The sequence below is a fragment of the Anas acuta genome, chromosome 19 (assembly GCF_963932015.1).
Source record: "Anas acuta chromosome 19, bAnaAcu1.1, whole genome shotgun sequence".
In the NCBI taxonomy this organism is placed as follows: Eukaryota; Metazoa; Chordata; class Aves; order Anseriformes; family Anatidae; genus Anas; species Anas acuta.
In genome coordinates, this window is record NC_088997.1 from 8450333 (window position 1) to 8470596 (window position 20264).

At 51.5% G+C, this 20264-nt stretch overlaps 1 protein-coding gene across 3 annotated transcripts; it reads left to right on the forward strand.

Moving 5' to 3' along the window:
• Window positions 1-23: 23 nt before the first annotated feature.
• On the forward strand, window positions 24-19534 carry LAT2 (linker for activation of T cells family member 2). 3 transcript variants are annotated; one of them, XM_068655993.1, is made up of 14 exons: window positions 24-6829; window positions 9562-9683; window positions 11345-11450; window positions 11681-11720; window positions 12725-12768; window positions 13548-13608; window positions 14186-14229; window positions 14588-14626; window positions 14798-14828; window positions 14915-14970; window positions 15666-15731; window positions 16092-16154; window positions 16524-16611; window positions 18681-19534. In XM_068655993.1, the coding sequence occupies exons 3-14, from the start codon at window positions 11363-11365 to the stop codon at window positions 18697-18699; spliced, it is 639 nt and encodes a 212-aa protein (XP_068512094.1). In that variant the 5' UTR covers window positions 24-6829; window positions 9562-9683; window positions 11345-11362; the 3' UTR covers window positions 18700-19534. The 3 variants fall into 3 exon arrangements, with proteins under 3 accessions (XP_068512094.1, XP_068512092.1, XP_068512095.1); XM_068655991.1 differs by lacking the exon at window positions 9562-9683; XM_068655994.1 differs by lacking the exon at window positions 9562-9683 and having other exon boundaries at window positions 16527-16611.
• Window positions 19535-20264: the final 730 nt, after the last annotated feature.

A 20264-nucleotide genomic window follows, 5' to 3' on the forward strand; every position in this document is an offset into this window, starting at 1 on the left:
AAAGAAAAAGGGAAGAAATATGATCTAAGCAACTGCTGGGAACATGTAGGAGACAGTGAAGTAAAAATTCTGTAGGAGTGGAGGCAAGCCCAAGTTTTGTCCTGTGGCTTCAGTACAACCAGCTGTAGTGCAAGGGCTGCCTGGCAGCGTGGAAGTACTGCGGCCTGCAGTGAGGGAGCTCCGGGTGGCATTTCCCAGCAGCTGGGCTCTGCTACTCTGAACACAGAGCCCTGCTGGTTGAGGGCAAGCTCTGTCCTTCCAGGCTGGGCAGTGGTCTGTTCCATACGGTGTCTTTGAGGTGAAACTGGTCAGCTTGCTAGTGTTCTGCCTGGTTTCTTCCAACTTTTTTAGCTGTCTTGTTCCCTACTAGACCTAGCTGTTAATGGTGTCTTTGAAGTATGTGCATACTGCAGGGTAAGCCAAGAGCCATGGTTTTTATTGAGGAAATGAGCCCTGACCTTCCCGCTGGTTTTACTGCTTCCCATAGCACGAACGGGTGGGAAGTGTTCTGTCTTCCAGCGATTCAGTCCGCTCGCTATCCTCAAATGTGCTCTTAGGGCAGCTTGAGCAGAGAATCCAAATCCTCTGCAGTGACTCATTGAGGCAGACGGCAGCACCAGCCTGTCCCACCTGAATATCTCCTGAGGTGTAGCAGTAGGGCTGGCTGGAGATGGTGGCCTTCAGCTGCTTCCACAAGGCTTGCTCATAGCTGGTCTTGCAAACCTAATGAGGGAGGCAATAATTTTATCCCTCTGCATGGTGAAAAGCACCACTGCCGTGTGAGAGGCAGAAAACAGCTCTTGTTCAAATAGTGTTTTTCTGTACCTACTAACCTTCAAGTCAAGGGTTTCCCACTGATGAAAGCAGCCAAATGCCAGTATAGTTTTACCTTTTTTTAATAGTTTAATAGATGTGTACATTTTGTGTTGCCTGGTTGTTTGTTGTTTTTTTGGAAGGCTCTGAAATATGCTTCCCACGTGGCTTGGGGTCAGACTCTTCCACTCCTTTTTCCCCTTCAAATATGTAATTAACATTTTCCTGTAGAGATCAAACCAGCTTGTGTCAACAGCTGACAAAACTTTTAATTTTCGTATGATTGTGTCATTTCAGTTTTGTAGGAGGAAGCAAGACTTTTTCCCACCTCCCACCAGCAAAGGGCAGCTCAGGTTTAAGCTGTAATGCTTAACGTTACCTGCAGCTTGAGGCTAAACCTGGCATGGCAAAGCCTAGACCAAGGAGGTTACCAGCAGCAGCAGTAACAAACAGATAATTCCCTCTGTGGCTATTCATACTCTCACGACGTTATTTCTAGTAGCAGTGCTGAGTTTTCTTCAAGCTTGAACTTAAAAATGAGCAAAACTGCAGCAGGAGTGTAGTAGACAGGTTTTGGTACTGAAATTAACTGAAGGCATAGCTCTGCTTTGCTGCTGTGGAACGAGCTTTGTGTTCCTGCAGGGGGGTTGCAGCTTGGAAGGTTGGTGTGGTGACTGGGAGCACTGTGGGAGAATGCCCAGGAGTAAGCAGCGTGCACCTAACGTGCTGTGAAGCTGTGCTGTCAGCCCCCCAGAAATAAAACCACAGCTCCCACACCCAGGAGCAGCCCTCAGCGAGCTGACCCCGGCCTCTAACAGCACCCCGTGTGCTGTGACTGCTGTTTGATGGCAGGAGAAACGAGTGGAGGAGCCGTAGGGATGATGGGCTGGTGCCTGGGTCTGGTTAGAGTTGTGCCTGTGGGGGTGGCTTCCTTGCCTCTGGGAAGCAGCAGTGAGATGCACTGGGACAGCTGAAGAGCCTCCAGTGTCTGTGTGTTGGGTGTTGACCACATGTTGGGTGTGCCGGAGCGATCACAGCCAAGAGTCCCTGTCCCAGGGCAGTTTGGGGCAATGCTGGTATTTTACAACTTGTCTTATGAATTCTGTCATAGTTTCAATGCTGGCTTTAGCACGTAGACTAGGAGCGTTTGCTACCTGTAGCACTGACTGCTGGCTCCTCTTCAGAAAAAACAAGATCTTGAGAATTTTAGAGCAAATCCTATTGCAGCACATCCTTTTTGTAGAAAATATTTAATAATCAAGCTGGTAAACTTTGAAATGCACCCTTTGTCAGAGCGTTCAGCACAGTAACTTTCACAGCCACCCCTGTCCCGCTGACTGCTTTCAGCAAAGCTCCTCGGAGTGGCTTTTCCAGGAATCTCCCCGTTTGCCTGGAGCGTGTCTTCAGACAAAGCTGAGTGTAGATGGCTGATTTCCTAAGCAGACCTCATTCCTTCTCAGTGCATGAAGTACGTCTCAGGGTTATTCAGGCTGGCTTTCAGCAAGAACACAATCAGTGAGCTGTGAACTCCGGGCATCCTTGAAACTATGTGAAGTTGACGTTCTGCATTCTGAGGGTTTCTGGGTTTCGCTACCACAGGAGCCCAGAAGCTCTGGAGGGATGAGGTGGTCAGTGTACATCTCCTGGCATATTCTAGCGCCGCATCAGTTACTTTGGGGGCATTTTTTCTGGACTGGATTTTTGGGATTCCATTTTGTAGGTGACGCTTGTCTTAAAGTTTTAGAAAGGGGAGTTTCTGTGGCTGGAGGGGAATTTGATTTCCAGCTGACTGGAATATTTCTAGTCTGGCAGCTGAATCCCTCCTCTTATGTGTCACTTATCCCAGTACAGGCTTTTAAGGAATCGAGTATATATGAGGCAGCAGAGGGCTGTTTTTTAGCGTGTACATACATAGCACATTTATACAGTCTGCAGTTTATTCTGTTACTTGTGATACCACTCGGTATGGCAATATTAAATCAATCAGGGGCATTTAAAACCGTGTGATCATGTCCTTGGACTCCGCTTTCTGAACCGATTTAATCCTTCGGTGCCAGACGCTCGGCTGCCAGGCCTGGTGCATGTTAGTAACAGCACTATCCTGATGGCATTGCAAGCCCTGGGCTAACTGGGAAATGTCCTCGCAAAGCTGTGTGTCTGCAGCGTGCACCTTTCTGCTCGTTAGGGGCTGTGCAGGAGCTTTGCTGGTTCCTCCCCTGCTTATCTGGACAGGAGGGCTGGCAGGTGGGGTTCTGGTAGCACGCTGTTACGCTGTGCTTACGGTGCTGCTACTAGGGCTGAGGTCACGTTCCTCACGTTACTGTAGCTGCTCGGGTTATTAAATCTGAAGTATTTCACAGTTTCCTTTTCCACAGCTGCAATAGCTGTTACATGGCACTGCCTGCCCAGCGGCAGGCTAATTTTAACGCCGGCTTCCCTCATTTCTGTCCCTTTTGCAGAAAAGGCTGTCCAAGGGCTTTAAGGATCTTCAGCGCTGTTACAGAAACAACCTGCTTACCTGTAAGCTCATGAATTCTTGTGCAAAGCTCTTAGAGTATCCCAGGGTTGGTGTCGTTGCTGGGAACACTGCTGGTTGCCACCTTTCTGCCCGGTAGGTCGCAGCCAGGTTAGTGTTCAGCACGGCAGGGATTTGCTTCCTACTATGAGATTGTTTTGTTCATGTCACCGTGCTCCCAAGACCCGCCTCTTTCCTTTAAATAAACCAAAAAAATCACCAAGTACCTCTATGAACCCCGGCAAAATCTGTACTGTAACGAATCTGTAAAATTTATATTGCTGTAAAAAATTAAATAAAAGCATTCAAACCTTCTAGGTTTTTGTGTTCAAATATAAGAATTATTTTGTCAGCAAGGATGAACCGAGCAGGATAAGAACGGGAAGAAGCTTTACAGCACCGTAGGGAGGCGCAGAATTAGTCCTTTCAAGTCTTACTTGGCCAAAATGCGTAAAGCATTTGGAAACCCTAGCTGTGAGCTTTCTTTCCACTGGGTGGTAGCAGCTCGTATCTTCGGCTGTAACAGAGCTGCTTTCAGTTTCGGCTCGGTGAGATCAATTTGCAGTGGGGCGTGCAGCTGGGGCAGGGTGGGAGGTGCCACTTCCCCTTTAGCTGGGGAAGTGCTCAAACTGTAGCTCAGAGGAAAGACGGTTCTTGGGCTTCACAAAAACGTGTGCGCTCTGTTAGCAAGTCAGAAAATTTCCTCCAAGATGTGATTTTTCGTTAAAGCTGCCATGAAAACTTGGCAAAAACTCAAGTAACTTGTGGTCGGGGTGAGATGTGCTTGCCCTGGTCCCAGAGCTTGCAGGGGGGGTTGATCTGTGTGCAGGTCTCTCTCAGTGTCACCGGTAATCTACTTGCAAAATTTACGAGCCCCGGGAGAAAGATCCTGTTGGAGCTTGCAAAGCTTTCCTCAGAACTTTAAGCATGTCTCTGCAGAAAGGCCAGGTTTAAATGATTTTTTTTTCTAATCACAGTCTCTCTGACCAGCATTAGCTGTTAGCTCCAGCAAACGCAGCTGGTGATCAGACCCCACCTTTACCAGAGGATGTCACCTGGCCCCCAGGGCATTCAGCAGGTAAGCTGGGGCCAGAAGCTGCCTTCCCACGGCCTCTCTGGGCCCCAAGAGATCTTTCTGCAGCTGGGTAGCAGAAGGAGGGGGAAAAAAATAGGGTTGGGTTCATTGGTAAAATGGACTGAAGGTAAATGTGCTCACAGGGGAAAGACAGGAGCTGAAATGGGGCAGCTTTGAAAGGACAAAGATGGAATTGTAATGTGTTTCCCATCAGTTATGGCAGCAGATAAAAGCGTGTTGCGCCCTTCTTTGGCCTTTTACCAGGCCAGAAATGGTTTCTAGCAGTGGGTACGGATGTGCCACGGGGATTGCGAAAGTGTCAGGCACTGCGTGGGGCCTGATACCAACATGAGCAGAGTTTGATGTTCAGGAGGAGAACTTGTGGCTGTGTTGGTGGCCACATGGAGCGAGGGCTCTGACGCTGAAGCGCTTCTGGTGAGAAATACAAAATATACATCTAAAAAACATAAAGATGGACGGGAAGTGGTGTCTGTGTAGCCATCTGCCTTGCTGAGTAAGGCGAGAAAAGGGCACGATCAGCCTTGTGGAAGGACTGACGTCCTCAAAAGGCATCACTCGACCCGAGGGCTGCTGTAACATACTCAAGGTGACCCCACTGCCTCGTATGGCCGATCGTCCTCGCTAACCGTGCCGCTCCTCGGGCACTGCAGTGGCTTTTACCTGCCCTGCAGTGGCTGGGCAGCCGGGACGATGGGCACCCAGCACGAGGTGCCTTTGCTCCAGCCCGTGCCAGCCTTGGTAAGGTCCCTGCGGAGGCACTGAGTCATCTCTGAAGCTGTGGGGCGGATCAGAGAGGCTGCGGGCAAGTAAAGGGTCTCTTTTTAGCACTGGTTGTTCCTAATAAAATAATAAACTTCTTCTGATATGAAAAAGGAGAACTGTAATCGTCCCCAGCATAGTCAGAGCAACGGTTTTGCTATAAGCAACATTTTTTTTAAAGCTTCTGTCAGCTGCTTATGTTTAAATAGATAAATGCTGCTAAAAAACACGTAATAAACTACTTCATAGCTGTGAGCTCTGCCAGAAAAGCCCGTTTTGTAGCAGCTGGACCAGCAGTGGGAGGTGGTGCAGTTCGCATCCCGTGCACAGAGCCACGCGTACGCCCTACAAGCCATGCACAGCTGGCTCTCGCTCTTCTGGCCTCTGGTTCAGCCCCCACGCACTGAGTTTTTTGATCCATGCCTGGATTTCACACGGGAGCCCTTTATTTTTGCACCTCTGGTTAGAATCGGAGTAGATAAAATCTAAATATGAGCGCATAGGCGCAGACGGTGGTTAACTGTCTTGGCAGAGCAATGTTTCCTCTGACAGCCTGATAGCAAAGTTCCCATCCCGGAGTTGCGGACGCTGTGAGCAGATGATTATTTTATCATTTTCGTGATAGAAGAGTCCCCTTCTGGGGGAGAGAGGGAGAGGGAAGGTTGCAGCTCACTGGCTGCAGCATCTCGAGGGCGCCCCGGCTCATTTAAATACAACAAAATTTCCCTTGGCTGAACGATTTGCATGCCCGTATGTATGTAGTGCCCTGGTGAGAGGTGGCGTGAGGCGTTTTGTTTGCAGTTGTAAAACGTGTGCCGGGCTGGCTGTTGCACTCTGCCAGCTATAAATACACGGGGCTGCCGCGTGCACGTCCTATTCTTAGAGCAGGATTCGTGTCCCTGCACCACGTCGGGGCTTCAGGCCAGCAGTTATCCCCAAGCCCTTATTCATAACCCCTCCTTAGTCTTTTCAAGTGCAAAAGAAAATCATGAGCTACTGTTTTGGGGTTGTTTTACTGTTTTTTTATCAGTACAGTGCGTTTGTGCTCGCCATCCGCACGCTGCCGCTGCTGGAGCACGAGACAAGGTTTTGTTCTTACTGCCGGGCAGGACGGGTCTCGGTGGGGCTCCCAGTCTGGCCGCTAGCAGCAGTGCCCTCCGGCTCTGCGCTGCCCTTCCAAGGCTGTCATCCTGTCTGTAAAACCTGAGAGAAGGCTTCCAACTTAGCTCGCCTCTTCCAAGCTTTGTCAGGCGGCGCCTGCCGCAGGTAACGCTCAGCGCAGCGATGATCGTCCCGAGGCTCTTTGCTAGAGGGGAAACGACTGCGGGCGTTGAATGTTTGAGGGGCATCAGCCGAATGTAGAGCTCGAGGGCTCTGTCAGCATGCGTGGCTCTCACCCGAGCCTCTTCCTCTCCCCCTGAGGATCTGAACGGCTTCTGCAAGAGGTGGCTCTGTGCGAGCACCGCCCGTGGGGCTCCCGTGAGCCGGAGAGGGGCTGACCGGCGGCCGGCGGCGGATGTTGGGGTTAATGATTCAGATGGTGACAGGAAACCAGCAGCTGGCTAACGATCCTCTCCTCGGAGGAACCGGCACTCGGAGGCGCGTGAGGAGCTGGGACGCATGGGGACGGCCGGCTGAGGCTGCAGGTGAGCTGGGACGGGCGGGTGGCACCCAGGCTTTGGGGACACGCAGGTGGTCCCGACGGCGCGGTGAGCTCGCGGATCCTGGGCTGGAGCTCAGTGAGTGTTTTAGCTAAGGTTCGGGGTTGCCCCTGCCAGATTTCTCTGAAACACGCCGCGTTACTCCCTGCTGCTGCTCATGACCACCATCTGATGAGCTCCGAGGTAGGAAAAGTGCCAAATAAAACCCCTCCGCAGCATTTAGACCCCTCGAGAAGAGAGCCCACCACGTGCAATCCGGTTTGCCTGTTTTACGCCGTCATTTTTTACATCTCCTTTTCCCCTCTGCTGATGGCAGGGTAGCTTTTTTAAACCGTGTTCCTTCCGCATTTGTTTCTACTAAAATATTCTGGGCATTTTGGGGTCCCCATAGCATGAGCAGGCCGTGCTGAGCTGCCATCCCCACGGATGTGTCCGGTCCTGCTTTGGACTCCCACTTCTGGGACCGCTGCACCCCACCACGTCTTCCCCTCCACAGCCTTATCCCATAAAACAGCTGATTTTCACTACAGTTTTTGGATTTTCCATGTTTTAGGGCTTACTGGCACCTTATGAATGTGTTTATTTTACTCTATATTAGTGCTTGAAATAACTAACCCCAGACAGAAAATAGATCTTTCTCCTTGCATCAGTTTTCTCTTGTGATCAATGTTCAGCGTAATGGGGGCTGTGAGGTAGACTCGTTAGCAAAACTGGGGATAATTGTGGGATAATCCTGTCTGATATCAGCTCATGTTCATTACTTGGGGGTAAATAGGAGTGCTTGTTACGTAGGGGTACTTACTTCCAGGCACACAAATTCCCTGTATCTTCGGTGCCTATCTTGCATCCCCCCGGACTCTGCAGGGAAGGGCGTTGCATGGCTCAATGCTGCCCAAACCATGGAAAATTAGGGACAGTTACAAGATATTTCCATGGAATTCGTCCTTATGCTGACGTGCATGCATGTGATTAGGATTTTGTGCTGTATTTTCCAGCTGAGGCTTTTAAAAGCATTTTATAAAGTGCTCGCCTATGCGGGAGCTCATTTATCAATTCAGTTGTCCCTCTCGTCCTGTGTCCTACTGAGATGTGCCTCCCGCTCTCCTGGCATCAAATAAAGCATGCTCTACTTGAATAGCTGTACAAAAACAGATCGTATCTATACCACAGCAGTTTTCTCAAGAAAAAATGACACTGGCATCAAATCAGGTAGAAAATGGGGCATGCAGACCTCTGGAAGGATCTTGCCTGAAGGCTCAGCACTGGTCATTGAAGTGGTTCCAACCACAGGAGCTTCCTTTGGTCTGAGACTTCAGTTTCTAAGTGGATGGGACTTTCTGTGGCAATCTGTGCAACGTAGACAAACAGAAAGTCGCGTTTCTTTTCTTAGAAATGTTAGAGCCACTGGGTCAAGCTGAATATTGCATCTGTTCGATAAGTCCATGTTCCACATTTCACACAGTGAGTTTTTAAATAATCTTTCCGCTTTATAGTTCGTGCCCGTGACTCATCCAATCAGTCTGAATTAGTCTTAATTTATTGCAAATTGAAGACCATGAAACTAACTTTCAGGAGGGGAGGGAAGGCTGTTTGATGTTTGTTTTTTGGGGCATTTTTACAGATAGGTTTAGTACATGACCTAAAGCAGCATTTTCAGTCTTTATCTTGCAGTGAAAACTTACAGGGTGGGCTTGGTATCTGCAAAGAGCCAAAAATGACTTCATCAGAAATGATCTGAAAGGATAAAAAAATCACTTGAACTGTGCCACATCAACGCGCTCCTCGCTCTTCTGCATTTTTGGCAAAAAGTTTAAGTACTCTTAAAGGGTAATTAAGTAAGCTTCTCACCCCTCATGCTGCTCCAGGAAAGCTGCCCCAGACTTCCCACCCCTCTGGCAATCAGGGATTTTATATCTAGGCTGTGCACATTCAGCTTATACCCTCTCATGGTCACACCGGTGTTGTCTTTTAAAGTTAAATAGCATTTCGCACTTGGGTGTTTCTGTCCCAGACAGGCTGACAGTGAATGTCTGTGGGACTTCAGCAGATGTAAAACCAGCAGCCTTCCAGCCCTCCCTGCAGAAACCAGCTCTCCTTCCGGGGCTGGTGATGGTGGCCCCGTTTTTGGGGACCATCTTGTAACTCTCACTGCTGGGTGAAAGAAACCCTCCGGGTAGGGCTGGAAACCTCCTGCCCCAGCAGCCCAGGTGAGACAACTTACCGTACATACTGCAGGACCTTTTGCAAGTCATTTTCTTCTTCCCATTAAAAAAAAATAAAATTAAAAAAAGCTTGTTTCATTGCTAGACATAGCCAAGGATATGAGAGGAGATGCCCTGCTCAGACGGGCGTGCTGCAGGGATTTTAGCTCTGGCCACGCTTCATTTATTTTCTCTGGGTGCTGCAATTCATTGCCCACATTCATTCATTTATTTATTCTGGGTGCTGCTCTCAGGGCCGTGGGCATCACCTGCTGAGGGAGGTGCCACCAGCACCAGCTTCTTCCTGTGAGGAGAAACTTCTGCCAGTGCTAAAAAGGAGACAAACGCACAAAAAGAAAAGGGATGTGTGTATACACAGAACGGGCCATTTTACTGAATTTTACTTCTAAAGATCTGAAACTCTTCAGAAGGTTTTTTCTACATGCTTGAATTTAGCTCATTGAAAGCGAGCCCGCTCAGCAGGCCCTTCACTCTGCATCTTTCTCTTATGCTCAGGCCTCGTCACAGACCACACGGGCTCGAGCCTATTTATTCTCCTCGCCCATTTCCCCAAGGCAGACAGCGGGGAAAGCACGTTCAGCCTTCCAGATAACTTATTTATAACCCGCCAGCAGTGAGTAAGTGCCTCCAACCTTCTGCTTGTCATAAACGTGTTCATCACCCTCTCCTATCAGCTCCTTTCCAACACAGACGTGTGATTTCTTGCCTCGGCACCACGGTGCTGGGCAGCAGAGGGGAGGAGCGGTGCCCACTCCATCTGAGCTCCCCACCTGGGCAGGACCCCAGAAATCCTGCTGTCATTTGGTCTTTTTTTTTTTTTTTAAAATATATATATATATATATATTTTTTTTAAGGCATATGGTTTATTTTGGGAATTAAAGCTGCTTGACCCAAGTGCTTAAGTAAATACTTGCAGCAAAACGTGGCATTGTTGGACCCCCTGTGAACTCCCTGAAGCGGCAGCAAGCCCTGCAGGTTCACAATGCATTTCCAGTACAGCACCAAGGAGATATTTCATGCCTTACGAGAGGAGGTTCTGTAACAAAAAGAACGGATTTTCATCAACTTGTGCTTTTGCTGAATGCAAATAACCTCCAGGCTGGGGCCGTGCTTGTCATCAGTGCTGGCGGGGACACTGAGCGGAAGCCTGTGCGGTGCCCGTTCAGCAGCCCCTGCGAGCAGTCCTAGTTCCCAGAGAGAGATAGTTTCGGGAAGTGGCCGGTTTTGTTACGTTACTGACCGCTGTAGAAGTAAAACCACCGCTAGAAGGGAGATGGTGACCTGCCCTACAAAGGCACGAACTAGGTCAGTGCTGTTGGGCTCTTTCAGCTTTGCCTTACCTTAAAAAAAAAAAAAAAGAGAGAGAGAGAGAAAGAGAGATAGAAAAACACCCCCAAAACTGCCTTTAATAATAATAATAATAATAAATAATAATAATAATAATTAATAATAATAATCAGCACCACCACAACTCACACCATGCCCTGGTCATTAGGCCATTAGGCTGCTGGTTCAGGACTGGGGCTCCCACTGCCGGATCGCAAACCTCCCACCAGTGTCCTCAGCCAAGGCTGGTGTGCACAGGAGGACGTCTATGCAATACCAAGAGATGTGTGGCCTCTGCATGGGGAGGCCTTTGGGTTTTCTTTTGTGCGAGCCACTTTGGGGTTTCATTTGTGTGAGTCAGGGGTCACTGTGACTGGCATTTTGGGGAAAGAAATGGCATTTACTCCTTTACTCAAGTGGAGGCAGAAGGTGCTGAGCAGGGTGGAATCCATCTGTTGCTTTCTATAAGAAATATGGACGTATTTTTTCCCCCTCCCTATCCAGCCATAACAACACCATCCAGACTTGAATTGTGATATGGGAGATTCAGGTTATGCAGCAGGGAAACTTCCCACCTGGCAGCGCAGCGAGTTTCTGGCCTCCAGCGAGGTGTAATGTGTCCAGCACTAGGGGCTAAAGAGGAAGATTTAGGGGGGAAAAAATCTGTGGGTAAAGAAAATCTGACCCTGGGGAACAGGAATGGGCAAAGTGATCAGTCCCAGTCCCAGCAGGCTGCTTTCTGTGATATGTGTAGGTTTGTGTTTCAAAGGGAGAAACTGAAGCCGTATTGTGGTGATTATTGAATAAGTGTGTGGCTGTGGCTCATGGAGTCACCGGGTGCGGAAAGGAGGGGACGAGCAGGTGCATCGCTGGCAGTGGTTCTGCCAGAAGCAGAGCAGAGAAGTCCGGCGTTATGGGGGCTCATGGGTTGCTCTCGGGGTTGTGTTGCAGGCTGGACACCGCGGAGCCATGGCGCAGCTGGAGCTGCTGTGGGCGGCCGCCGCGCTGATGCTGCTCGGGGCGGCCGTCAGCGCCTGCGTCAGGTGCCAGCTCTCCGGTAAGGTGCTGCCGTGGGCACGGGGACCCCGGGGCTGGCCGGGAGGGTGCTTTCTTTCTGGGGTGTCCCCTCAGCATGGGGGGGTGCTGGGTGCCAGCGGCTTGGGAGGCTGCAGGATGGGGCTGGGGTCCCCACAAAGAGTTTCCTGAATGCGTTTCAGCAGTCCTTCCCTTTCTGATCTCAAAGGCCTGCGTCACCCTTTTGTAAGAGCTTTCTTTCTTTTCTTTCAGGTACAAAGCGAGAGAAGAAGCAGAACAAGCAGACGAATCAGTAAGTTGCCTTTTGCCATAATGTTTCTCCCCAAAACTGGTTGGGAGACCCTGGCCAGACCCAGCCCCACTGCATGCCCTGCACATCCACCAGCTGGGCAGTGCTCCTCCGATATCTGGACCTCACATGAAATAATACATACATATATATATTTATTATTTAACTATATTTATGAACATGTTCTGTATCTTCTATATATCTGTACCCCAGCTCTGCTGCCGGCAGTGCACAAGGCGGCGTGCCCCAGTAAAGGGGGAACGCCGTCACAAGGAACAACCCGAAATGAAGCTGTGCCCACGAGGCCCCTGAGTCAGTAACCCAGTGGAAAAATGTCTGGAAAAATAGGAAGGACACATCCCTGCCTTGTCCTGTCATGGATGGGACAGGGAGAGACGCATGGCTCCACAGGCCGGTGCTGGTGGGGACGCATGCCAGAGCCAGCCCCCACAGCTGCAGCTCGAACAGTGAAGGAAACACGACCATGCACGCGCACACCCCCTTATTTCCTTCGCTAACAGACAAACCACAGCTAAATGATATTATAAAAAAAAAAAAAGCCACCACTTTTTTAACCTTTGATAAAGGAGCGAGCATGGTGTGAAGGGGCTCTGTCAGAGGCCAGGCTGCCCGGCAGCGGGGCTTTGTGTCCTTCAGGGAGCGACGTGTGAGCCACTGATGGCTCCGTCCCACCTGCGCTGTTGTCCTGGCTTGTTGGAATTTGTGCCTGGATTCATTTGGATTTGTGCCTGGATTTCGGGCTCGTGGTGTCCCCAACGACATCTTCCTCACCCCTGGGTCTTTCCCTTGGCTGGTGTCGGCTGCGCTGCCCACGGGCCTCAAGCACATCTCTGCTGCGGAGGCCCACACGGAGGAGGCCCCAAGGGAGGCGGAGGGGAAGAATGGCCTCAGGGCCACCTCGGGTCTGTGTGGTCTGCAGCACCGGGTCTATTTTCCGTGTCGTGCACCCCACGGTTCAGCTGACGTGGTGCCTCTGTCTTTTCCAGGCTCGGAAGCCAGCAGACCTTTGAGGTGATTCGGTCCCACTCCAGTGAGTACTGCCCTTGCAGGGGCTTGGGGTGGGGGCTCTGCGGGCACGGGGCGAGGCTGTGTGAAAATAAAAAGGTGACCACAAAGCCAGGCAGCCGCTGGCAGTGTGGAAGCCTCCTCAGGCACTTCTGGGCGTGTGGATTCCAAACTCTGACAAAAACCTCCATTTCCATTGAGAACAGATCACTAAAACCATGGAAGCGCAGGAGGTTTGGGCCCCTGACAGCACGCTGCTGGCGCCGGGGGGGAGCCCCGAGCAATAGCAGTGACTCATCCGTCATCGCCCTCTCGCTGCTTCCTGCGGTGGGGCTGGTTGTGTGCTGACCTTTTGGTTTCTACCCTGACCGAGCCGCTGCCAGGGCTGCAGAAAATGTCACCGGCCCTGCCCGGCCCTGTCCCACCAGGCCGCAGCGAGTGTCCTCGCCATCCCAGCTAAAGCTGAGGGCCCGTCGGTGCAGCTCGGCTGGGCAGAAAGGGTGCTGAGCACGCAACAGGCCCCCAAATTGAGCGTGTTTGGGGGAGAATAGGAAATAAGGCAGCGATTAGGATTGTGGCTTCCTCTGATGTGTTTGCTAGCTCTGCTGCCTGCACAGGCAGCACGTTTCTCTCTACTCGCTTCCCATTTGGGCCTTGGTGTGCTCTTGAGGAACAATTTGGAAGCTGTTTCAGGGCACGTTAGAGAAACGCTTGCTAATACTGGGGAATTCACTGCGTTGGATGCTCCATGCTCGTGCTGTAAGATCTGCTGCCCTTGTCATTAACATCTCGTTTTGTTCTTAGTGCTAGCTGTAACGCGAAGGCTAGACCAGATTAAGGAACCTGAAAACTTCACCATAACAAGGTAGGTAACAAAAAAACACACAACAAGGCATAACCTAGCTGTAGAGGCAAGCTTGGATGAAGTTTACCCAACGTATGAGAATGCCGAGGGTTTGGGACTGGGTGCCGTGCCTTGTAAGTGAGGCTTGGGTTGTGCTTGCTGGTCAGTCGTGGGTTTAGTCTTTTTCTGGATTTTCTTCAGCCCACCTGCATCTTACTCGTAGTATTGAAGTCAAACCCAAGGAAATGGGCCGTGGTAGTCTGTAACAGGTACACCACAAAAAAGAACCTGCTGTTCCTTGCTTAGAAGCAGTTTGACATGAGAGATCCCCTCCTGCCCACCACCAGCACCCCAGGAAGCAGGGCAGCAATTGCTGCACTACCCAGGCGTGGTCATCCCCACCTTGGGGTTTCACCCCAAACCCGCCAGCTCGATGCATTTCCTGTTGCAAACAGACAAGGGGGTTTCACGGACAGAGGTTTTCCTGCGGTTTGCTCAGAGCTGAGGATTTAGCTCCCTTCTCCTGCAAGCCCCAGCTACAAATAACGCATTAGCCCAGTGGTACCTGCAGACTCACACAGTGCTCGCTCTCTTTCAGGAAAGCCCACGAGGAGCTCGGTGCCTCCCGTCCCTTTGGCATTGGTGAGTATCTCTGCCAGGACGCCTGCCTGCTCGGTGGGCTCCGTGCCCACATGGCAGTGGGGACAGACCAGCCACAGAAATCCTGGGTGGGGATGTAGTGAATCTGTGCTTGGTTACATAGCGGGGAGCTCCCTTTGTGTCTACACGGGGACGCTCGATAAGAACTGGATCTGAGGGTAAATCCAGGCTGATCTGCTATGTCTTGCTGGTTCTGCTTAGAGCCGTGGGGCTGGATAATCCAAAATCTGCCCCCAGCTGTTCCCGCTGTGTCTGTGCTGTCTGTGCGCTGCGAAGGCAGCCAGTGCTGGGTGTCCCCTGCCCATGTCCCCCCATAACATCTCCCTGTGTTTTATCCCAGATAGCAGGACCGAGCCCCGGTACCAGAACTTCCTGACAGGTACGTGCCACGTGGGTGGCTTCGGGGGCTTGGGGTGGCTTGCAGTGGGCATCAGGTGGGTTTTGGGGCTTGCTGTCCGCCAGGGCCATCTGCTATAGCCAGGCTTGGAAAATGTTGGGGTTTTGAGTTTATGCAACCAGTGTGCTAACAGGAAATCCCTTGTGCTTGCAGAGGACTACGTGTGCGAGGACGCTGCCTACGTGTAAGTGACCGCAGTTGCTCACCACTGCTCGGAGTGCCATGGGCCTCCCTGAGCAGCCGCAGCTGAGTGAGGTTTCCTTCTTGCAGGGAGCCCATCCCTGTGGATTTCTATGAGCATGCCAAGTGCTTCACCTCACCCAAAGGTAAGGTCTCTATGTGAGCACCACCACAGCCTGCAGCATGGTGTGCTGGCTGCCCTGTGGTTGTAGGGAGCCCACAGCACTGCCCCTCTCCACTTTGCTGCCCCATCACCATTTGGCCTGAGGCAGGCACAGTCCAGGGGGTGCCTTGCACCAAAAGGAGGGCTTCGAATGTTTTGTGTGCTTGGCTTATGGGGACAGGGAGTGAAGGTACAGCGAAACACACTGCTCCATTCAAAGTCACCTTTTCCAGGCAAATATTGCATCCGTGAGACATTCTTGCCTCCCTGGGCACTCAGTGTTTCACGGCGCTGGCTTGGGCATCAGTCTGTTACCTGAAATGAACTTCAGAATGCAAATCCTATTTTTTATTTAAAGAGATTGAGGGGAAGAGGAAAAAAAAAGAAAAAAAGAAAAAAAATATTATTTACCAAAAAAAGTACTTTATTCCAAAAACAAACAAACAAACAAACAAAACAACCCTTGTGTGGCTCAGCTGCCCACAGGCACATCCAGAGAGCTGACCTGCACAGGCTGTCCCCAAAACCGACACTTTTTAGTCTATGGCAGGTTTTGTGGCCAACAGCCCTCTCCTGCAGGCAGCTGACAGCAAAGCACAAAGCCCAGTGGGGGCTGTGCCCTTCCCTCACTGCTCCAGCTTCCCTACACCCTTTTTCCCCATTTCTTCTCTCTGCCAGCCAAAGAGGAGGACTCCCATTCCTACCAGAATGTCTTCATTGGGGACACGTGTGGCTCTGGGCTGGGTACGTGCAGCGCTTCGTGCCGAGATTCATCGCGGTTTAGTCCCCAGCTCGGGTTGCTCATTGCTGCCAGCACAAGGCGCTGGACCACAGGGGCTTTGGGCTTCCATCCTGGGCTGTCACAATCACAAAATGAAGCTGTTTCGCTTTCCTTTGGCGCTGCCCACGCCACTGTTTGGAGCGATGAGGGGAGGCAGGAGCGTGGGGCTGCCCCAAGCCCGTCCGTGCCTGCAGGAACCAGGGCTGGGAGGTGGCTGAGGCAGTGTCACCAGCCTGTGGTGGCACCGGGAAGGGGTTTCCAGGGTCTGCTTTTAGCCTGCTCACTGTTCAGCATCGTCCTGTCCAAACTCTGCTTGCTCACAGATGACGTGGATGACTACGAGAACAGCCCGGCGATACACGCCTGGAAAAGCGAGCAAAGTGCAGGTATGTCCTCAGCAGCTGCTTGTGCCTATGGACTGGGCTCGTGGGTGGGATGCCTGCTGTGCTACACCACACTCATTTTGGGATGTTTTTTCATCCATGATGAACATCTAAGCGCGCAAACTGCTGTGTACACGTGGCAGTTTTACATTTGGATGTGGAACAGGGCGTTCCCAGTGCTTGCAAGGCCACCACGGCTCTGCCCATCTCGAAGCCCCTCTGAAACCCTGACGCTGTGATGTGAGGTTTCTTAGCCTGGCTACAAAAATGTGTCAATGCTGAGGGCTAAACATGCTGGCCAAAAATGCAGTGCATATGGTGGGTGTTTCCAAATTATCCCAGTTAATGATGGGTGCTTTCCTTCTTCGTTAGCAGCGCTGTACATAGACAGCCAGGACGAGGAGCCGGACTACGTTAACACCAACCCCGCACCGGACCCCACCCTGCTGTCAAAGCAGAGGTAAGGAGAGCAAACACTTGATGAACATATTTAGGAAAGGGAGGACTGTGTTTGGGTTGTGAAACCAATTCTGAGCAGCCTTGGGCCACGTGCTGCGGGCAGGACCCCCAGACCCCGCTGGTTTGTGCAGTGCGGGGGCAGAGCACAGCGAGGGGTCCCCTGGAGCCCCGGCTGGTGCTGCACGCTCTGCTCTGCGCTCAGCAGCAACCCGGTAGCTGCTGATACCGAGTTTCTGGAGGCAATTAAAAGCCAAAAGCATGCGCAGAGCACCCTGCAGTCTTCCTGCAGCTCTGAGCGAGTGGGTGACAAAATACAGTGTCAGTACGGAAGAAAACCAGCCCCAGAGACACCAAGCACCATGACGGGGGCTGGTTTGTGGCCCCAAACGGGCTCCCGCAGCCCTCGTGGGGAGTCTGCAGTAAATGGCAGCTGAGCCATCAGCAGAGATCAGAAAGGCAGGGGAGTGGATGTGGGTTGCTGGGAAAGGGTTAAAAAACCCACAACCATCACCGTGCTCATGTATGAGCCTGTGGTGTCTCTACAGCGTGCAGTGCTGGTCACCCTGCTCGGGACTGGAGCCCAGCTGGGACAGGTACTGGGACCAGTATCACTCCCCGCTGGGTTTTTGCTCTCCAAGCACCTGCAGGACCCAGTGGGATCGTCCCTGGGCCACAGACTGCAGGTGCCAGCAGCAGGCCGACCCCAGATGGGATTTTTTTGAAACCATGCAAAGTATTTAAGGCTTGCCATCACCATCCAAAGCCCAGACGCCCTGTTCTTAGTGTTGCAGCATTTGTTTGAACCTCAGCAGCCCATCCTCAGCAGCATTTGCCCTCACAGCCACTGCTGGCGGGGTGCTGTGCCCAGGGCAGGTTGTGCTTTTTGGCCAAGGACTTTGCCGTGTGTCACTCGGGTCGCATCCCAACAGCACACGCACGTGGTGTGGCCAGCAGCAAATACAGCTGGGTCTGCTGCACACCTGGCGTGGGGACCCGCGGCCCAGCATCTCTGCCGGGATGGGGACAGCACCTGTGTGTTGTGGTTTAACACCACGCCAGCTGCCTGCACGAGCCCCAGTGTGAGCAATGTGCTCAGCACCTCCCTTTTGCTCGAGCTGGGGTGAACCGAGATTGTGCTGTAGCAATGGGCTGCTTCAGAGAGGGCTGCAGAGCTCGCTTTGTTTGCCTTCTGGAAGGTGGTGACGGAATAGCCAGGCACCATGACAGCTGAGTATCTGAAGGGAAGGAAGCAAGCCAGGTTATCCCTGAAATAAATGAAAGGGCTGTAATGGTGACTTCTATAAGCAATTCTGCATTTATTCCTCTTCCACGGAGAAATTTCAGGGCTGAAGGGATTACAGCTGTGCATTAGTCACAGCAGACCTCCTGCTTTTTGCTCTGCTAACGTCTGCACAGCACTGGGCACACCAGGCTGCTCCATCTGCTGTTTGTAACGGGACAGTGCCCGCCTCACCTGGAGATGGGAGAGGAACAAACAGGGCTGAGAGATGCCCAAAACCTTTAGCACAGCTACTGTAATGACCCATCCTGATTTTGTGGAGAGCAACAATCACAGCAGTACCAGGGCTACCACAAATAGACCCCTAGATGTGATGAGGAGTGCTGGGAAGCCAGAAGAGGGAGGGATTGCTGTCCTGAGGAGTCCTGGTGATGCAGATTTTCTGGGAAGACCTCCAATCATAAGCCCTGGCAGAATGCTACCACGTGTAAATTACTTCTGGTGGCTCTGTCAGTAAATTAAACTTGACGATGCACTTTTTGCCATTATAACAATGCCTCCATTACAGATTTTGCTAGCAGAGCTGTGCTATGCAATCCCCATGCCCAGCCACAATGGGTCTGCCACTGAGGGAGGATGGGTTCAGAAATGGGCTGCCAGCCCCGCTGTGCTCTCTGCTCTGGGGCTGCTGCCCAGATCTACACGTTCTGCAGTGCTTCAGGGGTCTGCTTCCCTACCTGGGAAGCAAATGCAACAGGCAGCAGGGCTAAGAAGGTGAAAGTGGGGACTAAAAGTCAGTGGACTCACTGTTTTCCCCTTCCTCTTTTTAGTAAACTGCGTAAAGTCTGAAGGAGCCCTTCGCCGAGCTGTAAGGGCACACCCAGCCAGCATGTACATAGGGAAGGAGGAGTCTTCGATCCCGCAGTGAAATCTTCTCCAGATTGTGCCCAAGATCGTGTGGAACTGGTGCTGCTGAGAGGAGGAAAGGCTCTGCTTGAAGTCCAGCTGCAGACGTGCGTTGGAGGGAGCGCTCTGCCTGGCAGTGAAGCCTGGCCGACCCCTTCAGCGGCTCCCTTGGGCACGCCACGAGCTCGTTATCCTGTCTCACTTCCCTGCACGTCTGCTGGAGGGAGGACAGCTACTCTGTGCAATGTTTTCTCCTGTCAAGCATGAAATGAATCTTTAAATTGCTGAGCGGTAATGCAGCCAACTACTTAATTTGTCAGGCTGACTCATGCACGATGGCATTCGAACGCGGGGATTATGTTCTGATTTAGTTCCTCTGCTCTCCTGCAGAAGCTGTTTCCTACAGGAGAGGAACTGGCAAGGCAGAGGTTGCTTTTACGGCAGCAGTGGTTCTCTGGAGCTAAATGAGATACCAAACTGTTCACAAAAGCTAAGGACTAAAGAGGATTAAATCCTCATCTTATTCACAGCTCGTAATTCCCAGTGTCTGTGGCAGTTCTCCTTGTGTTTCGTTATCTGTTTTATAATGATACAAAGGCACTGCAACAACTGACAAGGTCCAATCCACTGCCGTCAGCCTCAGAAATTGCACTGGTCCTTCAGATTTGCCATAGGAACATCAGTTCTGAAACATAACCCTTGTCTCTTGAGCCCTCATGTCTAGATTTGGCTCTGTCATAGCACTTATTTATTAAAATTGAAAATCCTCCAAAGCAAATCTGGCGTTTTATTACGGTTTGCTATGATGTGTGCGTTGTCTTTGTGATCGAGTGAGACAGGCTGAGATGGGAGCACGTGTAGAAATGACACCGAATGGTGTGCAGGATCCTGCTGGGAGAAAACAGAGCTCCACAAAGCCTCGTTCCTCAAAATTGGTTTGGAAAAGCATGCTTCAAGAAGGGAAGAGGCCCACAGCACTCGTCTCCAGGACTGGTAAGAATGAGAAGAGGAGCTAAGGGCGAGTGAGCCCTGGAGTAGGAGAAGGGGATGTCAGGTGCTTCCTGCTGCAAATGTCTCGGCTGTATTTTTAGCAGAATTGCTGAGAGCGTGGGGGCCACCGCTCGTGTAGCTGAAATAGCAGGTGGTTTGGTGTTTGGCTTGGAAGCTTTACTTCTACCTCCTACAAGTGCATTTACTCCTGCTCCCGCAGGACTTTTCCAGCAGAGAAAATAGCGCACTTCAGGAGCTTCCCCAGGCAGAGCTATCAGCCCTACTTACCCCCCCCCAGTTCAGCTTCTGCTCGTGCCCTCTTGTTTTCTGACGTTTAAATGCCCTGCAAAAAGTTTGTGTGAGTGGGGGACACTGACCACAGAGAGGAGGAATGTGCTGGCATCCCAGAGCGCCTGGAGCAGACACGGTGACAGCCACAGCCTGTGCTGGCTCTGCACAGCCTTGCAGACAGGCAAGAAGGTGAGGAGAGCCCCTTGCTGCTGACACAGAGCATCTGG

Coding starts and splice junctions, on each gene's coding strand:
- LAT2 (XM_068655993.1), top strand. CDS start 11,363: ATGGCGCAGCTGGAGCTGCTGTGGGCGGCCGCCGCGCTGATGCTGCTC. Junction 14,627..14,797: donor GTACCAGAACTTCCTGACAG/GTACGTGCCACG, acceptor TTGTGCTTGCAG/AGGACTACGTGTGCGAGGAC. Junction 14,829..14,914: donor TGCGAGGACGCTGCCTACGT/GTAAGTGACCGC, acceptor TCCTTCTTGCAG/GGAGCCCATCCCTGTGGATT.